General features: G+C 42.4%; 1 protein-coding gene across 2 annotated transcripts in view; it reads left to right on the top strand.

Moving 5' to 3' along the window:
- Positions 1–24,727, top strand: part of LOC126320146 (uncharacterized) — a 212,544-nt gene that overhangs the window by 165,934 nt on the left and 21,883 nt on the right. For both annotated transcript variants that reach the window (XM_049993758.1, XM_049993757.1), the window contains one exon: positions 15,470–15,730. In XM_049993758.1, coding sequence (XP_049849715.1) covers positions 15,470–15,730 — 261 coding nt within the window. The remainder of the gene's footprint in view (positions 1–15,469; positions 15,731–24,727) is intronic.

The raw sequence follows: 24,727 nt of genomic DNA, 5'->3' as shown, positions 1-24,727 counted from the left end.
GATAATATTCGCTGATGACAATGTCATCCTCGGTGAGCAATTTCAGAAACATCTACGATACCATACATCCCAACTCACCACCGACATATATCGTATAGGTTTTTGTTCCAGCTCACAAATAATTCATCATGCCTCCCACCACCAGTCGCATGATCGATTTAAGAAGGCACGCTCGATAGTTATCGATTTGAGTCTGCGGCTTCGATAGCCACACATTCATAGAAATTACCCAGGGCGCAATCAGCTCTAACGAATTAAAGCTGCCCGCTGAAAACTCTTCTAGAAACGAACTGTGTAATGTACTATCACCACATACCCTTCCTCTTTCCAGAACCGCCTCCCCAACGTCCTAGGTCAGTACTGGTTTTCGTAATGGAGTTCCGCTCAGCAGACCAAATTGAGCATTACTCATAAAATTTTGAGGATTTTTTTAAAGTAGTGCAACCATTGTCGTTTGGGTGATATTTTTGTTGATCAACACGATTTTTGAGCGGCAAAGGCAGATCCAAGCGTGGTTTTCGTAGTGATTTTAATTTGACATTATTAGTAATGATGTCTATCGCTCCGCTGCCTTGTGAAATACTGAAATATTGCAACCCCAAAAGTTCTGCCAGTCTCAAAATGACTCCACTGCTAACATTGAGCTCCCATAGGTAGGTAATTAGGTTATTTAGTAGTGAATACATATTTGCACCTTAAGCACGGTACCATAACACTAGTGGAGAATGAAAATCGGTATTCCTCGTCTTTGTTGACACGAACTTTTATTTAATTTGGCATTTGCTCATCGCTATACAGTCGTCTGTCTGCCACGAATTAGAAACTATCATAACAGCGCGCACCCACACAGCACAGAAACAATAAACGGCAGCACTTAAATTCAACAAGAAGTAAGAAATGAACTAATTACCATAACAATAACTGAGCTCAAGTAAGGCCAACAATATATAGTAGTTAGGTTTGGATAAAGAATAAATGGGCGATAGCCGGCAGTGCAATCGATAATTTAAATGTATCGATAACCTTGGTGATTATTGGTAGTGCTTATTTTTGTGACATAGTTGCAAATTAAAGTATCTTTTACTGTAGGTTATCCGTCTTGAGCTGATAGCAATCTAATTGAAGAGAATTACACCAGACGCGTTTCGCTTTTATTCACAAAGCATTTTCCGTGGTTGTTGGTGTTTCCTTCTATAATCTGCTCCTTTCCTCCTTGCTAGCAGTGTTTGGAGTCAACAGGTCTCATTTCACATCTGCACTTGGCAATTTTTGGCATTTTGCGGTATTTCCTGTGCTGCACTATTTCTAATTGACTTTCTTTCTTAAACTGTTTCTCACTGCACTGTGGCAGTTCAGAATGAGGAACAGTTTAGAAAGTTCCTGTTCCGTAGTGAAACGCGCGTATGACCCCCACGTGTAAGACGCTTAAAAAGTGTCGAGAAATTGGTAGTTCTTAATGTTTGTCATAAAGTAACAGAGAGAAACGGCTTTGAAGTTTTCCGAGGAACTGTATAAGGTACATTTTCAACATGAAATAAGTTAATGTACAGCGGAAACGGTAGCGTAATATATTATTGGCATATTACAGTGCATTGCATCAGTCAATTTTTTCTCGTTGAATCTGTTACCTACATCTCGTAATTGTAAAATCCATCGTCATTTTTTTATGAATAACGCACGTCTTCTTGTTTTTGATTACATATTGCACGCGAAATTCCTGTTTTCATTTCAAATAAGTCCTCAACTATCGACTTTTTGTGAAAGATTTTTAACAAAGGCCGCTTAAATTAAGAAAACAATTTAATTTTTTAGGTAAAAATGAAAAACATGAATTGGAACTTGTGACTGTGTTCTTCGAACTACTTGATCACACTCCTGGTCTTGTGACATTGCACATTCTCTTGTTGAAAAATGGCACTGCTGTCAGGGAAGGTAATTCTCATGAAGGAGATTACATGGTCTGCAATACTCCTTGGCTTTAATGGTGCCTTGTACGAGCTCCACTGGACCCATTGATGCCCAGGTGAATGTTCCCCAGAAAGTAGTGGAGTCGTTGTCCGCTTGTCTCCATCCCGCAGTAGAGGTGTCGAGGAGCTATTCTCATGAAAGATGACGGACTCGCACTCTCCCATCGTCATGATGGAGGTATCTGGATTCAACAGGCCATATACGCTCTGCTCTTGCACCCACATCCTCTACCGATGGTCACATGCTCGCTTCAGTCGTAGCTGGCGATGTGGTGGTGGTAACATTGGCACATGCATGGGTCGTGCACTGCAGAGGCCCATCGTTAGGACTATTCGGTGCACTGTCTTTTCAGACATACTCTGCCCAGCATTAAAGTCTGAAATTAGTTGCGCCACAGTTTGCCGCCTGTCCTGTTCTACCAGTCCGACATCTGCAATGAAGGGTTGCCACCCAACCTCAAGACGTCTGGGCGTAGTTTCACCTTGGTTTCGCCATGTGTTGAAGACGCACACCACAAAGTTCCTGGAACACCTGACAAGTCGTGTAGTTTCGGGAATGGTCATGCCGAACCTCCAGACCATCACAATCAGCCCGCAGTCTAACTCATATCACGCGCCTTCGGCATTCTACAGACGGACAGTACGTTCGCTGATATTACGTGCACTGTGCGTGTGTTTCACTAGCAGACATTCCTCGCCAGGTGGTGATGCTATTGCCTCATGGGTTTATATTGGTACTAGGTCGGTGAGCATAATGTTCTAGCTGACCACTGTATCTAGGTACATTTGTTGCTTAATTCGTAGATTTAACTTTTGGTTCAAAAAGCTGAGGGACTCCAGTTCGTGAATTTAAACGTAATAACGTTCTTAGAAATCTCGATTTAAGTTCGAAAACTATATGCACACAATATTCGGAAATGGGACTTGTCGTAATTGGCGATGTGGTGATGTTAACATTGGCACATGCATGAGTCGTGCACTGTGGAGGCACATGAAAGTAAAATAGTTTGTCTTAAACGCCTATTGAAGGTTTCTTAAGCGCCTATCTGTTGCGGTAGTTCTCCACCGTGAGAAATATGGGCTTAAGGAATAAATTGTTGACTAACCTTTACAATTATCACTACAGATTCGAATTTTCCCTTACCTAACTGCCGAGTGTGTTCATTTAACACAGTTTCTAATATATTGTCTGATCTACTGGTGCCATAACTTTGAAAAATAATAATATAAGATTTTTAAGAATCAGCGGAACTAATGGTGTTTCTGTGAGCCAGGTTGCTGTGTAATTAAGAATAATCTGAACACTGGCAACCGTGCCTGAAATTGGTAATCTCCAAATAAAAACGAAAAGTGTTTTTTGTGGGCGTTACATTGTAGCTGGTGGAGGATGAACTGTACTTACAGAGAAGATAAATATTGAAGTATGTGGGATCACATGTCAAGTTTCTAACATACTCCTGGATAAACTAATTCCTACAGTGTTCCTCTAAGACTGCTGCCTCAAAGTAACACTAAAAGTGTATCTCCGAAAGACACAGATACTTCCACAGTGCATGTGGTTATCACTGAAATGCGTTGCTTTTCAACTTACAACAAACTGTTTTACTATTTCAGTACGTCTAAGTAACGATAGCTGTAACATACTAAATTGATATAAGCGACTCGGCAATGTACAGGGTTCATTCCTTAGGTTATTTAAGGGGAGTCGTACCGCCCTACCTCGACAATGCTAAATTAGCTATATATAAATGCCCCGTTTTCTCAGGAACTGTTGAGTATATAAATGTGGTATTTTTATCACATGTTCTCCCATGTTTTGTAACTATAGCTCTACAATCACTTTAAAATAACTGGAAAAGAGTTATGATCTTTTCCCTAAACACAAAATTCAATAAATTAAAATTGTGAAAATTTAGGCCAAAAAATTATAACTATTAATGTAAATACTTCTAAAGTAGAGCTACATCATCATTGTACTATCTATGTTATGTGGTAAATAATTCAGTGATGTAGATTCTGAAGTTTCTGAGGAAAAGGGGCTTTTATATTGAAAAATGTCACATTGAGAAAGCTGCGTTTAAGGAAAAAAATTTAATATACAGCCAACTGATACATAAAAAAATGTTACAATCCTCCTGGATGGTAGTCTTCATCTCCTCCTCCATCTTCCTAACCCAGTGCTGCTCTCCTCTTCGATCTGGCTTCTTTTTACATATTGTTTGTTGCAATCTCTGCCTTCATGATTCGCAGTTGGTCCAAGCCCATCACACTTTTAGTGGTGTTGTAACCTTTATGAATGCCAAGATATTCCGGAACCTGTAGTCTTCCAGAATAGCCATCACTAAAAGTAAGAACAGCATTCAAAACACCAAGTTCAAAGACTGACCTTCCAACAATCACATTTTTTGGTATCCTTGATCATACAACATTGTTAAATGATTCATTCGCATTTTGTGTTTTGCCCTTGAGACATTTCTTCAACTGCTATGGTTGGGCAAGATCCTGAAACACAGGTTTCATGGCAAGCATAACAGCATTTGGTATAGTAATTTTGTGAGAGAAAGTGTCTTTACCCCCCTCTTTTGCCTTAAAGTATTTACACCATTCAGTGGAACACAGGTTGTGTTCAGCATTGGTTCAGCATCTGTAGACAGCTTGTGAAAAAAAAATGCCTAAACAGCTCTCTTCGTACCATCTAAATTATCTCTGTTACTTCTAATAGCCATACCATAATATTGTGTAATCTGATCAATTTGTTTATCAGTCATTCGCGTCTTATACTACTTCCCAACTGCTGTTTGAGTCTACGTAGTCTCGTGCCCATCCTCTTTTGCACACGATTAATGCACTCTAGTTTTGTAATTGACAAATCACCATAGGGTTTACTCTACAACACTGCCTTATATGATCGTGAGTCTCCATACCCAAGAAAACTCATGTAGCGAACAGCACGATCATGCTGGGAACGTTGGAACATTTTCACTGCAGAAGCAACCTTCATCCCTCCACTAGTTCCTTCATAGTTTCTCTGACAATTCATTTCATGCTTAGTTTGCTTTTCAGTACTCTTGCCTGCTTGCCTATAACCCTGACAGTACACGGTCAACACATCAACATCCAACACTTTCCTATTGTTGATGCTGATAATAGATGCACATGAATTCTTTGACTGGAAACCTCTTTTTTGTCAGGATCCGTCGAATGATATTGCTACGTCAGAACTACCATTTTCTGCTACAGCCTGCTCTGCTGCTGTAGTCATTGACTCCACAGCACACGCCTTGACACTACTTCTTACTATGGCGTTGTATTTGATAGATTTTGTAGAGGGAACAGGGAGGTTCAGCAAGCCACAAAGAACCTTACCAGCGTAATGACATTTTCCTATGCATCAAAGTCCATAGAAGTGTCTTAGATTAGTGTCAGAAAATCCACTCTTTACACTTACTTTTGATGTCTTGAAAGTCTTTCCGCTTTTACAGTTAAAACACATTATTTGTAAAGTGCACACAAGACCATTTCATTGAGATAGCTTTTCAGAAACAAATGTACAGTTCAAAGAGTTTACTGCGAAGTACCGCCAGTGCAGGCAACTCATGAAATGGATAGTTATCTATAAAACAAAAGAAACCAGACTTCGACTATATAGTTCCAGAGAAAAATGCCAATATGCGAAATGATTGAAAACAATTTTCGGAAATGTCATTGCATGATTATTTTCAAATATTTATTTAAAATAGTAAATAATGGAATATTCCAATAAAACCAACACCAAATTCAGCATAAACATCCATATTTTCATAATTTTCGTGAAAGTAAAAATGTAAAATTTTGTCAGTTTGGGCGGTACGACTCCCCTTAATAAAACTTAGACTGCTCAAGAATTTAACTTTGTAACGTTGTTGAATTATTCTGAAATCTTGCTTACCGTAGAAACCGTTTCAGTTCTTTTTGAACATCGCAAAAGATTGTGCTTTAGCATGTGAGCCAGATATGAGGTACCACATTACGCTTGTCAAGATTGTAAATGAATTCGTGTTTCGCTAGATTGTGATGGAGATCTGTCCACTTCCTCCTTTGTCTCGTCTGAAGAAAATACTTCATATAGTTCACAGACCCGTTGTTTAGAGTCCACACAGGATAAGGTGGCCGATGTGCAGTGACCAGTTTTCGATAGGCGAGTTCATTCGTTTGTTCAGAAGGGGAAGCAGACACTGTATGCTACCTTTCGGCTAGTCCGCGAATAAAGAATAGAGGCGCACGCCGTGTAATCTTTCTGAAACTACTCGGTAAAAAACTTAATTTTTGGTTTATTTGTAGTTTTATGTCGTCATTCGTGGTGATGCGCCCATAGTTTCGTTAAAGGTCATAGTTACTGTAATATTTACGTGGAAGTAACACACTGTGCGAAATTTGCAGTGACAAATAGGGTCGCTATGATTTTGCGTTTGATGCATATCACATACGTTACTGCGTTTACAACTAACTTTTTTTACTTTCGTGCCTTCCGTCTAACTTCCACTGTGTCCGAATACTGTGTGCATCTGGTTTTCGAATGTTGAGATTTCTAAGAACGCTGTTGTGTTCAAATTCAAAAATTGGAGTCCATCAGCTTTTGGAACCAAAAATAAAACATGCGAATTACACAACAAATGGACGTAACAAAGACACTGGTCAGCTAGCATATTGAATTTTTCTGTAGATTTGGGTGGAGCTCTCTCTCACAACTGATCTGACATAGCACACTCATATGCAATCTCGACTGTGCCAGCAATAAAGCCAGAGTGAAATAGGCGCAATATTTCTCATATTTCATAAACCGTTTCAGATATTAAAATGAGATTTTGGCAAATGATAGCACGCAAAGTGGAGAGTATTTTGCCCGATGATTATTATGTAAAATTTCATCATCTGTCGTATTATTCCACTTAAGACGTTTTAGAGCAAATAATGTAATTTTAAGGATCATCGATAGCTGGTGAAATGAGAGATGCTAGGGATTTTGGAACAACATAAGTGAAGACATTACACATTTATTTTGTACCGAGTATTTGCGTTTTCATTAGATTCTGATCTTACTTTACTCAGTTCCTCACTTAATATACTTAATAAACCACTGTGTCAGAATCCTCTCACAATTACGTCTGCATAAGAAGTTAGTGAGGTGAGACACTGTTAATTCTTCTGTTTTGGCTAAAGAAGCAAATTTCATGGCAACAAGATTATATATATATATATATATATATATATATATATATATAGGTTTTACTCAAAATTCACTTGTGACGCTTCTATGAAAGTTAAATGGTTAACAAGCGAGGCGAAAATAAATCGCTGTATTTCGGGCGAAATTGTTTTTAGTTACTAACCAAAGTAGATCTTTTTGATTGGTCACCATGCAAGTATGCACATGGACGGGTCCTGGTTAATAGTTACAAAAAAAATGTGAATATAGGCTTCAGTTTTGGACGGTACCTCCCCTTCCGCGCTCGGCATTTCCCCTCCAGCATCTGCCCGCAACCCTCACCACTATTACTCTCCCCACGCGTGCCCTGCCATCTGCGAGGACTCTAGACGGACGAGTGATCTCCACTTTTCGTGAAGTATTGGCATGCTGTAAATCAAGGCATCAGCTTATATAATCCAGCGACACATCCTATCTCAATCTGAGACCGATTGAGGTCCTCATGCAATGATACAAAATTTCGCTGTCAATGACAAGGGTCTACGAACGAAGTATGATCATACATATTGCAAACTAGTCCCGTTACACATATAAAATGTCATCAGTGACTGTCTATTTTGTCACTTTTCCACCTGTACGAGAGATAAGAGTATTTATTATTTCTAAAATTGTAAACCGTGTAGTCACTTATGATTTGCAAATACAGAGGCACTGCTTTAATGTAATTTGGAGGACCGGAAATGACTCATTATACATACATATATATTTTAAGTAGACAGTCTTATGACTGATTTGAAGCAGCCTGTGATTCCTCTTCTGTACCATTATTTCCATCTAAGAGTATAGTTGCAACCTATGTCCTCAATTATTCGCTGTATGTATTCCAGTCTCAGTCTCTCTCTACAGCTTTTACCCTCTACAGGTCGCTCTGTTACAATGAAAGTTATTGTCTGAGGTCTTGAAGTGCTGTCACCCAGTTTGTTCATCTTGTCAGTGTTTTCCATTTATTCCTTTCCTCTCCGATTCTGCGAAGAACATCCTCACTCTATCAGTTCACCTAATTTTCAACATTCTTCTGTAGCAACACGTCTCCAGTGCTTCGATTCTCTTTTGTTCCGGTTTTCCCACAGTCCGTTTTTCACTACCATACAATGTTGTGATCTAAACGTAAGTTCTCAGAAATTTCTCCCTCAAATTAAGGCCTGTGTTGGACAACGGTAGACTTGAAACTTCCTGGCAGATTAAAACTGTGTGCCAGGCCGAGACTCGAACTCGGGACCTTTGCCTTCGTGCTTCGGTAGTCCAGGTGGTAGAGCACTAGTTCGAGTCTCGGCCTGGCACACAGTTTTAATCTGCCAGGAAGTTTCATATCAGCGCACACTCCGCTGCAGAGTGAAAATCTCATTCTGGGAACGGTAGACTTGTCTATACATACAGTGTAAAGAAACCTGTTAGCTTAACATTGATTGACGTGGATGAGTGAGTGTGAGGTTTGTCTGTATCGCTGACGTTGAAATACACTATACAATTTGATTTATAAGGGTTGTTACCCCAACTGCCTTTTTTTCTGTGAAAATACCTCCACATTAGCGAAAAAGCTGCAATACCTTCGATTCCAACATGGAAGCTTCTGACGCCTCTTAGGCTCATATATAACAAATACAAAAGCTCATCATAGCGTCACTGTGCTGCATTCGATAAGGCCATACGCCAGGTGCATATGGGCTATCTCTTTAGCGGTAAACATATACTTGATGCTGTATATCACTGTTAAGATTCAACTGAAAATTGTGGGAAAAGAAAAGCCAAGACTGGAGCAGATAGCACTGAATGGAAAGTAGACGGCGGCGAGTGAAATGGGCATTACTGTTACAGGAGCCAGCAACCGTGAGTGTATGGAACGTGGTTGTTTCCGATCGAGACACACAGCTTTTACAGTAGACAAGAGGTCGTCAAATTTTTGTGCTCAAGAGCCAATATAGAAATTGTAGGGCTGCATATAGGGTCGCATATGTACCGATGTTTCCATTAACTAGCAAACGCGGCAATGCTCCGCTATTGCAAAATATGTATGGGAATTGGATATATGTACTAATCTTCTCTCCCCTCTCTCTATGCACCTCCCTCTCCCTCACCTCTCTCTCCATATCCTCCTTCCCCTTCTTAATATCCACTTCCCTCCCCCTTCTCTGTTCATCTCTACCTCCCCCTATCTGTGACCTTATTTATTGTTATTGCAAACGGAACCTTGATTGGGAATAGAAGTGAAAGTGAATGAGTAAATCGGTTGAAATAATTAGTACGCCGGGTATGAGAGAACACTTGCAGCTGCTGGAGCTGTGTGAATAGTAGCTTTAATGGCAGTATTTTATACGGTTTTAATCTACAGTGAGGTAGGAGTATGAAGTCAACCATAAACACAACTTCTTTCCTGTTAAGAATGACTGCGAAAAGGAAAACAAAATAGCATATTTTCACAGCAAGGCTTAGCAAGTTCTTTCTTGCAGTCACTTTGTTAGTGTTTATTGTATAATTCTTATTTGAATTGTCTACAAACGCTGTCTGCGCTCTTTGTTAGTCTCGACGATCAGTATGTCTCTTACGTTGCGCATACATCAACCAAAATTTCGTCGCCTCACTGGTAGCGTATTTTCCAAAGAAATAAAGCACAAACTGAAAACAGAATGTTGACAACGCATCAAACTACCATGGCTCGACGTCAGTCCAGTTTTTGCAACACACCAAAAATATGATCATCAACGATAACTATGGTGGCAAAAGAAGTTGTCAACTGTATCAACGATTTCTTCCCCTTACAACACACGGCTGCGTGACAGCACTTATTGTTGGTGCAGCATCTCATGTCCTAAACGCCTCCCGCTGGTTATTATTCATTGTCCAAATTTCCTCCATCTTTAAAAAAAGATTATGCCTAGAACAACCGGAGACAGGTGTTTATCTCATCATGAAATGTGTCGTAAATAATACACTGCGCTCCGACAGGGACAATGGTGTACATAATTAAAACACCATAAGAAAATATGACGTTCATTACGCCACATCAAAGTTGTCCGTATCACAAACAGTGGTTCACAGCACTGTAACAAAAAGCTTTGATCGCTTGTCCAGTGATATAACATGCCTGACACAGCAAAGTAGAATCTGAAACAAAACTGAAAACATTTCTCTTTGACAACTCCTACTCCTCTGAAGACACATCTATAATTGTAATGTGCAAATGGTGATAGGTAGGGATTACTAATATGACCCTAGTAATATCAATTTTAGTTAAAAAACAAAAATCTAATAATTGGTCAGCAAGGAGGAATACTTACAAAAAAAATTATTTTAAGATAGTGACTAGTTTCACGTCATGATTATTTATCATGCAAATGATACATTGAACATGCAACTAACTGTTGGTATATCACAAAGAATGGTATAGACTTACATACTTTGAAAAATTCAAAATGACGTTCAAAAATAAATGAAGCAGATTATCAAAGTAGACATACATTCTAATTGTGCCATGTTCGGTTATTCCTGAAAAACTAACAGTTACTGGGGAGAAATATTCCGAGAAAATAAGCAGATAGGCTGCTGTTGGAGAGGTGGGCTTATAGGTTACACAGGTTAGGCTATCATTACCAAAAAAAGTCACACGTGTTAAAACAAAATGTTCATTACACAGGGTTAAGAGTGCTTGAACATGCTTAAAAATTCTTTCTTATCCTGTAAATTGCTGTTGTTACACTCACACTGAATGACGCATCATAGGTAAGATTTCAAAGTGAGATTATTTGTGAACTACAGTGAAACTAATTAAATGACAATCTAATGGAACAAGAACTGTGTTCTGCATAGAGGTACACCTCTATGCTGTTCTGTTTCCTTGACGCTTCAAAATCGTTCACTTTGACGATATGTACATAATACGACAACATGCTTTCGGTCTTCCGTTATTTCGTACATTTATGGTCTAGCAGAGAACACGTAGGTAAGTTTTTTGCAAACGCGAACATAAAAAATCTTGTGCATTTGAGGTGAAGAGTGAAAATGTAACGAACAAGAAGCAGTACCAGTAAGCAAACAAGCATTGGTTTCGGAGTTCCAGCTTCATTTTCTGTCGATACAAGTACAGTAAAAGTGGAATTAAATGCATTCCGAAAGCAAGCTTTGATTGGTAACCAAAATAAACTGATAAATTATTAGCAACTTGATGTAGTATGGACTCCTTAGTTCTCCGCCGTGCCTCCAAGTACTGAACTTTGAAAGTCTCCACTATTCGGAACACCTCGTATCAACTGGATTTCAGGTTGCTTCCAATCTCAGCGATCAAAAAGTTGACAGTATAGTTCCATGGTGAGTTGTTGCTGTTTTTGCTATGTATACGAATGACTTTGATTAATGATATTTGAACTTAAAATTTAAATGCGCTGTTGAATATGAGTCACCATTACGAAAGTCTTATAAATTATTGAAATGCTTGTTTCCTTCTATCCACTGCATAGTATTAAAAGGCCCCAATTAATTTAATGTTGGTTGCTATAAATAAGTAGAGCATTTAAAAATTGCAGCCTCTATAATGAGCATTCACGAATAAATGTTACTTCCGTGTCAATATTCATACCATACCATAGGTACAATTACACGTATGCCCGTGAGTTGCAGTATTGGAAGAAGGCAAGATATTCCCGTCACATCTTCTAACCCGGCACTTGCCGCGCTGCTTACCGCTCAGCCTGTAAGGTAAGAGCTCATATTTACCTATCTCACCGTCGGATACATCAGTCAATTAAAAGTAAACACATCTTAAAGCGTTACTTCGCTGTCTTTTTGTTACTGAGCAGAAAAAACTACACTTTCAAGAAGCTCTTAACATTATTTAACATCTTTCGATTTGGCTGGTTAAATTTACTACGACGACAGCTGAGAACAGCGGGCCGCTTCAATACTTGACGCGGCTCGCAGTTCGACGACCACCTCCATAGATATTTGCACTGTTGTACAGATACTTACAGAGCAAAACAGATGCAATGATAAATGTGGGTTGTAAAGAAAAAGAAAAAAAATACTGTGTAGCGAACCACCGTAGACCACGGATCCTTCACAGCGAAACTTAGGAAATAGCCGTCGGCAATCTGCCGAAGTTTGTGAAGTTCTGGTTCACCATTTATAAAAAGTCAGTTCACAAGTAGTCATTTGTGTCTTACACTGTCACCAGTTTACGGAAGTAAGCGCAAAATACGAAATTAAATTGATTAGATAGCTCTTATTTTGCAATAAACGTCTGCCACCAATATTTTTTTTTCAGTATTAGGCTGCATTTTTCTGGTAAATCGGTTATTTTCTGGATCAACTCAGTTGAGAATCTTATTGAATGAAGATTCGAATATTTTCTATGTTTGAACTACCAAGGCAAAGTCAGTTACATTCTTCTTGACAATTCGTTTCTGGTGCTTACGTTACATGGCTCGGTTGCTTTTCTGAGTAGACAGATACATTTATTACAGAGAATTGCTATCACAGGTGTACGCACTCAGGTTGTAACATACCCTTGCTGGCCTGTTAGGCAGGCAAGCTGTCGCACGTTATCAACGATCGGGCACGCTGCTTTACACCCATCCAAGTCAAGATAGGCCAACCCACGCAGGACAGTCTTCCCGCTGTGCTACGCTGCGTAGCAGTTTACTCTGTAATCGTTCACTGTAGTGTCTTGAGTAGGGTCTGGAAGTTGTTTAAAATATCAGAGTATCACAATACGAGGCTCAATGAAATATACATTCATTATGAGTCATTTTACACGTCAGGAAATAGCGGATTTTGTCTTTTTTTTTCTCTTTTCGGCGTATTTCGGGCTTATTTACTTCTAGAGGAACCTTTTCTGTGCACTTTCACCCTCTTTAGACTAGAACTGGTTATTCTCTATCCGAATCATAATAATCATCATGTCACCTGTAATACATTTCTGAATGTCGAGATCCTTTGTTTCTAAGCAACTGAAGATATCTATTATACTGCAACGCCAACTAAGGCAAGGACTTCGAAGACTAGTTTCTGCAACCTTTGTGTGTTCCAGCCATATATGACCCCAGTAAAACCAATTTTAGTTACTTTTCCAGGATGTGTATTGCGGCTTTGCTGAGTTCACTCCCAGTGGCCAAAATAGTTCATTATAAATTCCCCAAATGCAGTTTAGCAAACATGAAGTTTTTCGTGTTACGTTAATCTAAAATGTTCACATCTGGAATAAGTTTTTCATTCATACTAAGCTTTCTTCGCACTAGTTTGTATACCACCAGAATGTGGTTTTTAATGTCCCTTGAGCCATATTTTTTTTCCTGTTCCAATGTCTGCCGTAGAGTTTCAAAGCCTAAGTACCGCTAAACGACCTCAAGTCCTTAGCGGCTGACAAGTGTGTGAAAACGTGCGCTAAGTCTTTTTCCTCTTTCAAAATACTTATGGAGAAAACTGCTGGTCAAATTTACAAACCTGTCGTAACTGACTACAGGTGTTCCTGAATGTGCGTACAGTAACTTTTTACACAATTTGCATTGCGAGACACATGCAGTAGTAGTCCTGAGCTGGTTTGATGCAGCTCTCCATGCTACTCTATCCTGTGCAAGCTTCACCATCTCCCAGTACTTACTGCAACCTACATCCATCTGAATCTGCTTAGTGTATTCATCTCTTGGTCTCCCTCTACGATGTTTACCCTCCACGCTGCCTTCCAATGCTAAATTTGTGATCCCTTCATGCCTCAGAACATGTCCTACCAACCTGTCCCTTCTTCTTGTCAAGTTGTGCCACAAACGCCTCTTCTCCCCAACTCTCTTCAATACTTCATCATTAGTTATGTGATCTACCCTCTAATCTTTAGCATTCTTCTGTAGCACCACATTTCTAAAGCTTCTATTCTCTTCTTGTCAAAACTATTTATCGTCCATGTTTCACTTCCATACATGGCTACACTCCATACAAATACTTTCAGAAACGACTTTCTGACACATACCGATTATATATATATATATATATATATATATATATATATATATATATATATATATATATATATATATATATATATATATAATTTTCAAGCTGCCTCATAAACACGCTAGGACTTTACCCTGCTGGACTTGGCGGTCTGTATCGTGAGTGGTACATATTCCCCAATTATTAATTTCTTCTCAGTCTCCTTTAAGTTTGGTTTGTTCATTTTGCTGCTCCCGCCGTTATCATAAATACTTCAATGAAACTATCGCCGCAAATATAAACATGGCTGGCCCTGTTGAATTGATAGCGCAAACTGTTGTCGGGTGCAGCAGACTGAAAGGTTTCCGTGATGCTCGCCAGGATAGCGGAGACTAACCGCTGTGTTTAAGTGCACACGGCGCGCGGGGTAGCCACGTGGTGTCAGCCGCCATGCCACGGTTCGCGCGGCTGCCCCCCTCCCCTCCCCTCCCCCTCCCCCAGCCCCGTCGGAGGGTCGAGTTCTCCCTCCCTCCCTCCCTCCCTCACTCACTCACTCACTCACTCACTCACTCACTCACTCACTCACTCACTCACTCACTCACTCACTCACTCACTCACTCACTCACTCACTCACTCACTCACTCACTCACTCACTCACTCACTCACTCACTCACTCACTCACTCCACTCACTCCACTCACTCACTCACTCCACTCACTCCACTCACTCACTCACTCCACTCACTCACTCCACTCACTCACTCCACTCACTCACTCCACTCACTCACTCCACTCACTCACTCCACTCACTCACTCCACTCACTCACTCCACTCACTCACTCCACTCACTCACTCACTCCACTCACTCACTCACTCCACTCACTCACTCACTCACTCACTCACTCACTCACTCACTCCACTCACTCACTCACTCACTCACTCACTCACTCACTCACTCACTCACTCACTCACTCCCCTCCCTCCCCTCGCTTGTGTGTGTGTGTGTGTGTGTGTGTGTGTGTGTGTGTGTGTGTGTGTGTGTGTGTGTGTGTGTGTGTGTGTGTGTGTGTGTGTGTGTGTGTGTGTGTGTGTGTGTGTGTGTGTGTGTGTGTGTGTTTAGCGTAAGTTAGTTATTTTAAATAGTGTAAGCCTAGGGAACGATGACCCCAGCAGTTTGGTCCCATAGGAGCTTACCACCAGCATCTCACAACACACGTACTCTTGTCGCCGTAGCGGCAGATTGAGCTGTAGTAATCGCCGCGGCGGAGGAGGTAGGGGACAGGCAGCTGGAAGGAGAACCAGTACACATCTGATTGCTGAGGCACGTCCTGTTTACCGTTGCAGAACGGTGGCACGCACAAGACGCTGGACGGTGGACAGCTGGTGCCGCTGCCGATCCACTCTGGCGGGCAGCACGTGCCCCTCTGTATCTACGGTCACCACCAGCAGCAGCAGCAGCAGCAGCAGCAGCAGCCGCCGTTGGTGCCCGCTTGGCCGCTATACAGGCAGGCACCTCCCCCGCCCCAGGCCGCCGCCTACGCCTCCGCGGTAGCCATCGTGCCGCAGCCGCAGCTGATCAAGGCTGACGACAAAGTCGAGGGCAAGGTATGCTGAAGCACCATTTCCAGTACTTCTGTTTTCAGCTGTGCGCTCTGTCAGACTAACGTCAAGAGGTTCGAAGTGGAGATGGGCAAAGTCGTTCATCCTTGGGAATTAGTTCACTGGTGATCGCTCTTTTTTGGGAACTGTTCATTTTTACTTGTTCACCGTTCATTGTGCTTGGTGTATGATTCTTACGAAAAATTGAAAATTAGTAGCATAGGTGACTGAAGATAGAAGTCGCCAAGAGGACGACTTGGCTCCCCCCCCCCCCCCCTCCGCCCCTCCCCAGGAGTACAGAGTTTTCATTCTCACCAGAATTCTCACACACTTGTAATTTTCATGATTCAGCGGAACACTTCGTTTAGTCAACTGTAGCGTTAAGTGGCTGATCGTAGTGAAATAATAAAAGATGGCGCACGAAAAACCGGCCCCGAGTACAGACTGCTCGCTAATTACGCACGATTTGTTGTCCGCTACGTGCAGAATAGATAAATATGTAATAATTGGGCAGTGACTAAACAACAAATAAACTAAAGGAAACAACTTACCAGACAGTAGATGACGATTGGTAAGCGACAATGAGCAGTCTAGTACTTGGGGTCGATTTTTCGTGCCCCACCGTGTGCTACTGAAATATTGTAGGAGTTATCATATTCTCTTTACAAAATGTGACACCATACACTCGATTACCAAGCGCGGACTTCATTTGGTTTGTAACTCGGTCTGCCTTCCATAACAATAACATGCTCTTTTACCTTGGATAAAAAAAAAAAGACGAAAAAGGCCACTCGTGTGTGCCGTGCCGACGTCCTTTGCATGTGTAATAACAAAAATCTTGCCTTTTACAAGTATTTCTTCTGCTGTTTGTCGATACAGTGAAGTAAGCTGATACGCCGTTTTGTTACCTGAAAAGATGTATGTATTACATACTACATAATTTTTATGTAGTTCACGTAATTATAAAATACATTTTAATTACGGGTCGTGGACGCTGAATAGAATACGAAAAGAACCAGAAGTTCAGAGTTCAAAAAAGGTTTGAAACAAATCTAGAATGAGCGTGCGAAACGAACAACAGCTCGATACTGAAGTAACTATTAGCAGTCGGCAGTGGAACTGCGACGAGTGGCCACGCAAAGAAGGAAGAGTCCGGCCGAGTGAGACCTAGACAGACGGGAACGGGACCGAGGCTAGAACGAGACCGGCTGACGTGAGACCGCGGGAACGAACCCGGCCGTTTCCCGTTCCCGGGAACTATAAGTAGAAAGCCGTGACCGAAGTGAACTATGAAAGACCGTTCCTTAGAATTCGCTCCTCGCTCGTTCCGTTCATCTTGGTGAACCGTTCCTTTGACCAGTTCTTTCCCAAACGACCCATCTCTGGGTCGAGGAGCAAGTAGGAGAGTAACAAAATTTTACTAATGTGGCACAGAATGGTAGCCATTATCAAGATAGTTACAGAAATCTTACCAAAAGAAGTACAGTGGGCACCCATATGCGTAGACTCCAGGACTGCCGAAACATGCACATGCCAGTGTAGAATACTGTAGTAGTAATACTCTGGGGGTGACAAAAGTCATGGGATACTGCCTAATCTCATGTAGGACCTCCTTTTTCCAAGCATAGTGCAGCTACTCGGCATGCATTCAACAAGTCGTTTGAAATCTCCTACAGAAATATTGAGCCATGCTGTCTCTATAGCTGTCCGTCACTGCGAAAGTGTTTCGGGTGCGGGAGTTCCTCGAACTGATCTCTCGATGATGCCCGAGAAATGTGCCATGGGATAGCTGTCGGACATCTGGGTGGCAAAATCATTCGCTCGAACTGTCCACAGTGTTCTTTAAACCACGTGTCACATTGTTATCCGTAAAAATTCCATCGTTGTTTGGGAACATGACGTCCAATAATGGCTGCACATGGTCTCAAGTGATGCGAATATCCTCTGGACCCAGTCCATTCCAGGTAAAAACAACCCACACCTTTATGGACCCACCACCAGCTCGCACAGTGCCTTGTAGACAACTCTAACCCTATCAGCAGGTCTTACCAACTGAAGTCGGTACTCACCTGACCAGGCCACGGTTTTCCAATCGTCTAGGATTCACCAGATATGGTCACGACCCCAGGAGAGGCACTGGAGGCAGTGTCTTGCTGTTAACAAAGGCACTCGTCTCTCTCTTCTTCTGCCACTGGCCTAATAGATATGTTCATCGTATATCCGACATGGATTTCTGCGGTTATTTCCCGCATTGTTGCTTGTCTGTTAGCAGTGACAACTCTATGCAAAAGCCACTGCTCTCGGTCATTAAGTGAAGGCCGTGCGGGGAGGTAATGCGTCAAATTTGGTATTTCCGCATGCTCTTGACACTGTGAATATCAGAATACCCAATTCCCTAACGATTTCCGAAATGGAATGTCCCCTGCGTCTAGCTTGAACTATCTTTCTGCTTTCGGTCTTAATTCTGTCCTGTGACGCTTTTTCATATGAATCACCTGAGTACAAACTACAGCTCCATCACTGCGCTTCCCTTTTATAGTTTACGCAATACTACCACAATCTGTATACAGGGTGAAAAGTATTTAAACCGACAAACTCAGGGAGGTTGTAGGGGACAGCAAAACAAATATTTTTGCTTAATGTCATTTTTTTCCTATGAGGAGTATTTAAACCGGTAGAGGAAGATTTCTCTGGCGGCAAATTATTTAAACCAACAAACACTTTTCCATTTTGTATGACCCAGAGACAACAGATTAACACAACTCAGTTTCAATAACAGTAGATTTTCAATAACTCCTCCATTGACACGTAAACAAAGGTTACACCGTCGGATCATGTTCTGCCTAACACGGGATTAAACCCCAGGCGCATCCTGAATTGTTCCTGCTGCTGTTACTATCCGGGCAACAGGAGTTATAGAAACAAGGTTGCGCATTTCTACCCACACAAAACAGTCCAGAGGGGACATATCTGGGGATCGAGCACGCCATGGTACAGCTCCACGTTTCTGGGAACCGCCGCTCCAGGAATCGACGCACACGACAACTGAAATGTGCTGGCGCACCGTCATGTTCGAACCACATGTGTTGTCTTGTAGGGAGCGGGACGTCTTCCAGAAATTCTGGCAATGCACTGGCGAGAAAATTGTAATAGTGCCTGCCATTTAATGGCCTAGGTAGCAGATACGGCCCAATTAAACAGTCCCCAGCAACACCGACCCGCACATTAACGAAGAACCGCACTTGATCAGCGTTAGTAACTGTGGCATGTGGGTTATCCCCACTCCAAACATGCGAATTGTGCATGTTGAAGACTCCATCACGGCCGAACGTTACTTCGTCGGAAAACAACATAGAGGATGGAAATGTAAGATGCATTTCACACTGTTCCACGTACCACTGTGAAAACTGTGCTCTGCGTGGATAATCAACTGGTTCCAGGTTGTGGGCACGCTGTATGTGAATGGACGTAACAATTGCTCTCGAAAGACTGTTCTCACATTCGTCTGATTCGTCCCCATGTTACGTGCAATTTTACGAATGCTGATTGAAGGCTCCCGCTCCACATGTTGCAAGGCAGCTTCCTCAAATTGCGCCGTTACCGTGGTACGGCGTCTCTGTTCAGGTAATCTGCTAAATGACCCGGTCTCACGCAGACGATGGTACACAGCAGCAAAGGTCGTATGATGCGGGATACGGCGATTAGGATATTGTTGTTGATAAACCCGCTGTACAGCTCGTCCGTTGTGGTGCGCTACGTAGTACTGACCAACCATATCAGTGTACTCACTCCAGGTGTATCGCTTCACTAGTAAACAGAGACAATGCACTGCTATACTGGTGGACAGCAGTTGCCTACAACTGAAGAGCGTAATACGGCCTCCACCGATTTAAATAATCCTCATAGGAAAAAATGACATTAGGGAAAAATATTTGTTTTGATGTCCCCTAGAACATCCCAGAGTTTGTCGGTTTAAGTACTTTTCACCCTGTATGTACATACCGCTATCTCATGACTTCGTCACCTCAGTGTTGTAGCTACAGTTGTAGTTAGTAGGCAAGCCTTCAGCTCTTTCAAGGCAGCAGCCAGTCAGGCAAGTAGTAATTTAACTTGAAGGTTTGTCACTTAGGTCTTCAGATATATTGTTTCTGCATCGTTTTATTTTAGTGTTTTTCAAAAATTTAATTCTTCATTATACATTGTCCAGTCATATTAATGTGACCACCTGTCAACAGCCTGAACAGCCATCTTTTGCAGCACAGACTACTGCAAGACGTACAGGAAAAGCCAGTGATATTTTGGAAGGTACCGACAGATATGTGGAACCGTGCCGCCCTTAGTGCCGTGGCCAGATGGACTAGGTTTCCCAGCTGACAATACACGACGAGGACGTTTCAATCGAGGTGGTCCCATAGATCCTCGGCTGGGTTTAAATCCGAGGAGTTTCGTGACCGGGAAAGAGCAGTAAACTCATCGTGGTACTTCTCAAACCACACATGTACACTGTGAGCTGTGTGTCACGTTGTCCTGGTGATAGGTGGAACTGTGGCGAGAAAAAGCAAACTAGATACTGTGTTTGAGACAGTCCCCAATAATGTGTACGTATTTGTGTAGATCCACTGTGCCTTCCAGAATGAAGAGATCACACAGGGAATGCCCTCTGCCCTGGATCATTCAGACGTGTTGTACGGTGTTTCTTTTCAGACGCATCACGCCATACACGACTACGGCCATCTGTCAGATGGAGCTTAAAACGTGGTTTATCTCCAAAGGTTACCTGTCACCTCTCCGCGGACGTGCATTTGCGGCGCTGACATGCAAAGTCCAGCCTTCGTCGCCGATGAACTGCAGTCAGCATGGCTGTACGGACCAGGCACCTGCTGTGGAGGCCCATGTGCAGCAACGTGGTCATTTGCTAAACTGCAAGTCTCTTAGCCCGTATACACCACTGGCCATTAAAATTGCGACACCACGAAGATGACGTGCTACAGACGCGAAATTTAACCGACAAGGAGAAGATGCTGTGATATGCAAATGATGAGCTTACCAGAACATTAACATAACGTTGGCGCCGGTGGCGACACCTACAACTTGCTGACATGAGGAAACTTTCCAACCGATTTCTCATACACAAACAGCAGTTGACAGGCGTTGCCTGGTGAAACGTTGTTGTGATGCCCTAGTGTAAGGAGGAGAAATGCGTACCATCGCGTTTCCGACTTTGATAAAGGTCAGATTGTAGCCCATCGCGATTGCGGTTTATCGTATCGCGACATTGCTGCTCACGTTGGTCGAGATCCAATGACTGTTTACAGAATATGGAATCGGTGAGTTCAGGAGGGTAATACGGAACGCCGTGCTGGATCCCAACGGCCTCGTATCACTAGCAGCCGAGATGGAAGGCATCTTATCCGCATGGCTGTAACGGATCGTGCAGCCACGTCTCGATCCCCGAGTCAACAGATGGGGACGTTTTCAAGACAACAACCATCTGCACGAACAGTTCGACGACGTTTGCAGCAGCATGGACTATAAGCTCGGAGACAACGGCTGAGGTTACCCTTGACGCTGCATCACAGACAGGAGCGCCTGCGATGGTGTACTCAACGACGAACCTGGGTGCACGAATGGCAAAACATTTTTTCGGATTAATCCAGGTTCTGATTACAGCATCATGATGGTCGCATCCGTGTGTGGCAATATCGCGGTGAACGCACAATGGAAACGTGTATTCGTCATCGTCATACTGGCGTATCACCCGGCGTGATGGTATGGGGTGCCATTGGTTACACTTCTGGATCACCTCTTGTTCGCATTGACGGCACTTTGAACAATGGACGTTACATTTGAGATGTTATGATCCGTGGCTCTACCCTTCATTCGATCCCTGCGAAACCTTATATTTCAGCAGGATAATGCACGGCTGCATGTTGCAGGTCCTGCATGGGCGTTTCTGGATACAGAAAATGTTAGACTGCTGAGTAACTGGCTCGTCACAATACACCAGTCACTACTCTTGATAAACTGTGGTATCATGTTGAAGCTCCATGGGCAGCTGTACCTGTACACGCCATCCAAGCTCTGTTTGACTCAATGCCCAGGCGTATCAAGGCCGCTATTACAGACAGTGGTGGCTGTTGTGTATACTGATTTCTCAGGATCTATGCACCCAAATTGCGTGAAAATATAATCACATGTCAGTTCTAGTATAATATATTTGCCAATGAATACCCGTTAACCATCTGCATTTCTTCTTCGTATATGGCAAGTGACGCACCACAGTTGCCTCGCCGCCTGTTTAGGATAACATCATTTTGCCATGCACATTATACAGGGTGTCCTAAAAATAATGACCAATTTTAATTTGTAATAATATTGAGATAAATGTCACTAGGTAACTGAAACGGCGTTAGATGTAGTCGGCATGGTCTAGAGATTCAGAAAAAAGCAGCTAGATGTCGCTACGAATGCTGACCAGACTGCCTCAACGTTGGATAGGGCGTAGAGGCCCACGAGAGCAGGCTTCACACTCTTTGCCTTCTAGGTCCCCTGACTTAACACCATGGGATATATTAATGTGTTTACGTTCCTCTCTCACCTCGTGACATTGATGAACTAAAAAGCAGAATATCAGATTATGTAGCTTCCGTGAAAGAAGACGCCTTACCCTCAGTTTGGGATGAACGGAACATTTATGATTGATTTTTATAAACGTCTGTAAAGTAATTTAGTATGCAGTTCGTTGGTGTTAAGCCCTTATTCCTAATAAATTATTCTATTCTATTTAAAATAGTGTCATTCGTTTTGGGACACCCTGTGCTTTAACCATGACAGCACGCGATTGGTTTACGAACTTAGCTGACTGCAAATGCTTCCACCCTTCGCCCGACAGCCAATGATAATGCCGATCTAGCCACCAGATAAATCGCTCTATTTGTGCATTACGACGACGACTGCACTCTTTCGTCGCGTCCCCACGACTCGCTAGTGCTGCCACTGCCATCTTTTAGTGGTTACTGAACGTTGATGTCGAACGTAGGCGGTGAGTAGAACGTGACTGGACCGTGTATATTGATGTTGTTTGCTGGCAAGATAGCCATCGCTATATGCACTATCTAATAAAAGGACACTTTTTTGCAACGCGGAATCGATCGTTAGATTTCGTGAGAGATGGACCCACCAGTACAAAAGGTTGCAGCAGTATTTTGTTGGCAAAAGAAAATCAGTAAATGCAGAATGAGTCGGCCAGAAGAGCTCATTGATTTGGAACGTGGACTAGTCACTGGATGTGAATATTCAGGTTTTAGCGGCACAAAGACTGTTCCATTAAGTTTCGGGTGTGCAACCGCAAGAATTATCCTTCTAATATTTCGGCTGTATAACGTTCAGCCATCTTCAGAGTGAGCCGCAAGACTGCCGCTCCAGTGCTCGCTTCGTCCGTTTATAGTCGTGTACTGCGCATGCAGCCACAAATGCAAATGCGCCAGAGACGTTGGTCGGCGGCAGAGACGTGCACAATGCGAATGAAAAGGAGGGATGCCTTCCATTCTTGGACGTTCTGGTTCGGCCCAGAGAGGATGGCACTTTCGGACATGAGGTGTATCGAAAGCCGACGCGCACGGGTTTGTATTTACGTGCAAATAGCTGCCACCATCCTGCCCAGACGATGAGTGATCTCCGAACTTTGACCCATAGAGCGCATATTTTTTCGACGAAAGCAGTCTTAAAGATGAATTTTCCCACTTACAAAGAGTGTTTGAAGACAACGGGTACTCCCCACAGCAAATACAGAAGGTACTGAAAATGAAACCGAAATAGGCCACAAAGAAAGCAGAAGTGGACGAAGAAACCTTTAAATCGATGGCCTTCCTGCCATATGTGGGTAGCCTCTCATGAAAAATAGGACGGATTCTCAGCAGACACAAAGAAAAGTGATTTTTCGTCCTCCACCCAAGACAGCTGCACTCGTGGGTTCCGTCAATGATGATTTGCTTTTTTCGAAAATCTGGAGTTTACAAAATTCCATGTGAATGTGGCCTTTCTTACATTAGACAAACAACTCGTACTTTGCAAGAAAGATGTACAGAACACCGGAGGTACACACGACTTCTACAACCCAACAGGTCGGCAGTGGCAGAGCACTGTATTGACACTGGTCACATTATGTTGTATGACAACGTCGAAATTTTTACAACATCATCTTTTTGGGACTCTATAGTGAAGGAGGCAATTGAGTTTCGCTTGACGACGAATTTAATTAATAGAGATAGTGGTTTCAACCTTGATAAATCATGAAATCCGCCACTTGGTGTAATAGTCGTCACAGGTCAGCTCACAAGGATATATCGACATGCCAACACAGATCGACTGACGCATTTGCATCTGTGGCCGCAGGCGCAGTTGCGCGGTACACGAGTACAACTGGATCATCAGGGACATTTCAACTCTTCTAAAGTTGCCCATTCAACTTTGTTGGTATTTTGAAGTCGAAAGGTGAAGGAACGATCACAACTAAAGCAAGGCCAGGCAGATATCCTGTAAGGAGGAACAGCAACCGTCGAGCATTGCGGAGCGTGCTTGTAAAATATCGCTCGAAATTAGCAAAAAGAAACACTCGTCCGTTCCAAAGTGTTAACAACAGCCCATGTAGCATAATGAGTGAGCAAGGAGTTGAAAATAATGAGGTACAGCGGTCGAGCAGCTCCCTATAGGAAACACATTGCAATGTTGTTACCTTAATTTGCTATGAAAGCGGTGATGATATTCATGACCATAAAAGTGGGATAAAAGCTGTGAGCTGTCTGGGGAAGTTAACCTTGCATTACATAAATAAAAAAATCGGTTTACATTTGGAAATTTATTTTAAGATTGATCATTGAAATTTGAGCATATTAAACTTGATTCATAACTAAACTGGTGCCTTATTTAGGATTGTGGAAATGTGAGTTTGTAATCTTACTGAACACATCAAATAGGGTGCCAAGATTGGGAGATTGCATTCAC

This window comes from Schistocerca gregaria, chromosome 2 (assembly GCF_023897955.1).
Source record: "Schistocerca gregaria isolate iqSchGreg1 chromosome 2, iqSchGreg1.2, whole genome shotgun sequence".
NCBI classification, from domain to species: Eukaryota; Metazoa; Arthropoda; class Insecta; order Orthoptera; family Acrididae; genus Schistocerca; species Schistocerca gregaria.
Note: the sequence above shows the minus strand (reverse complement) of the source record. Positions and strands in the feature narration are given on the sequence as shown.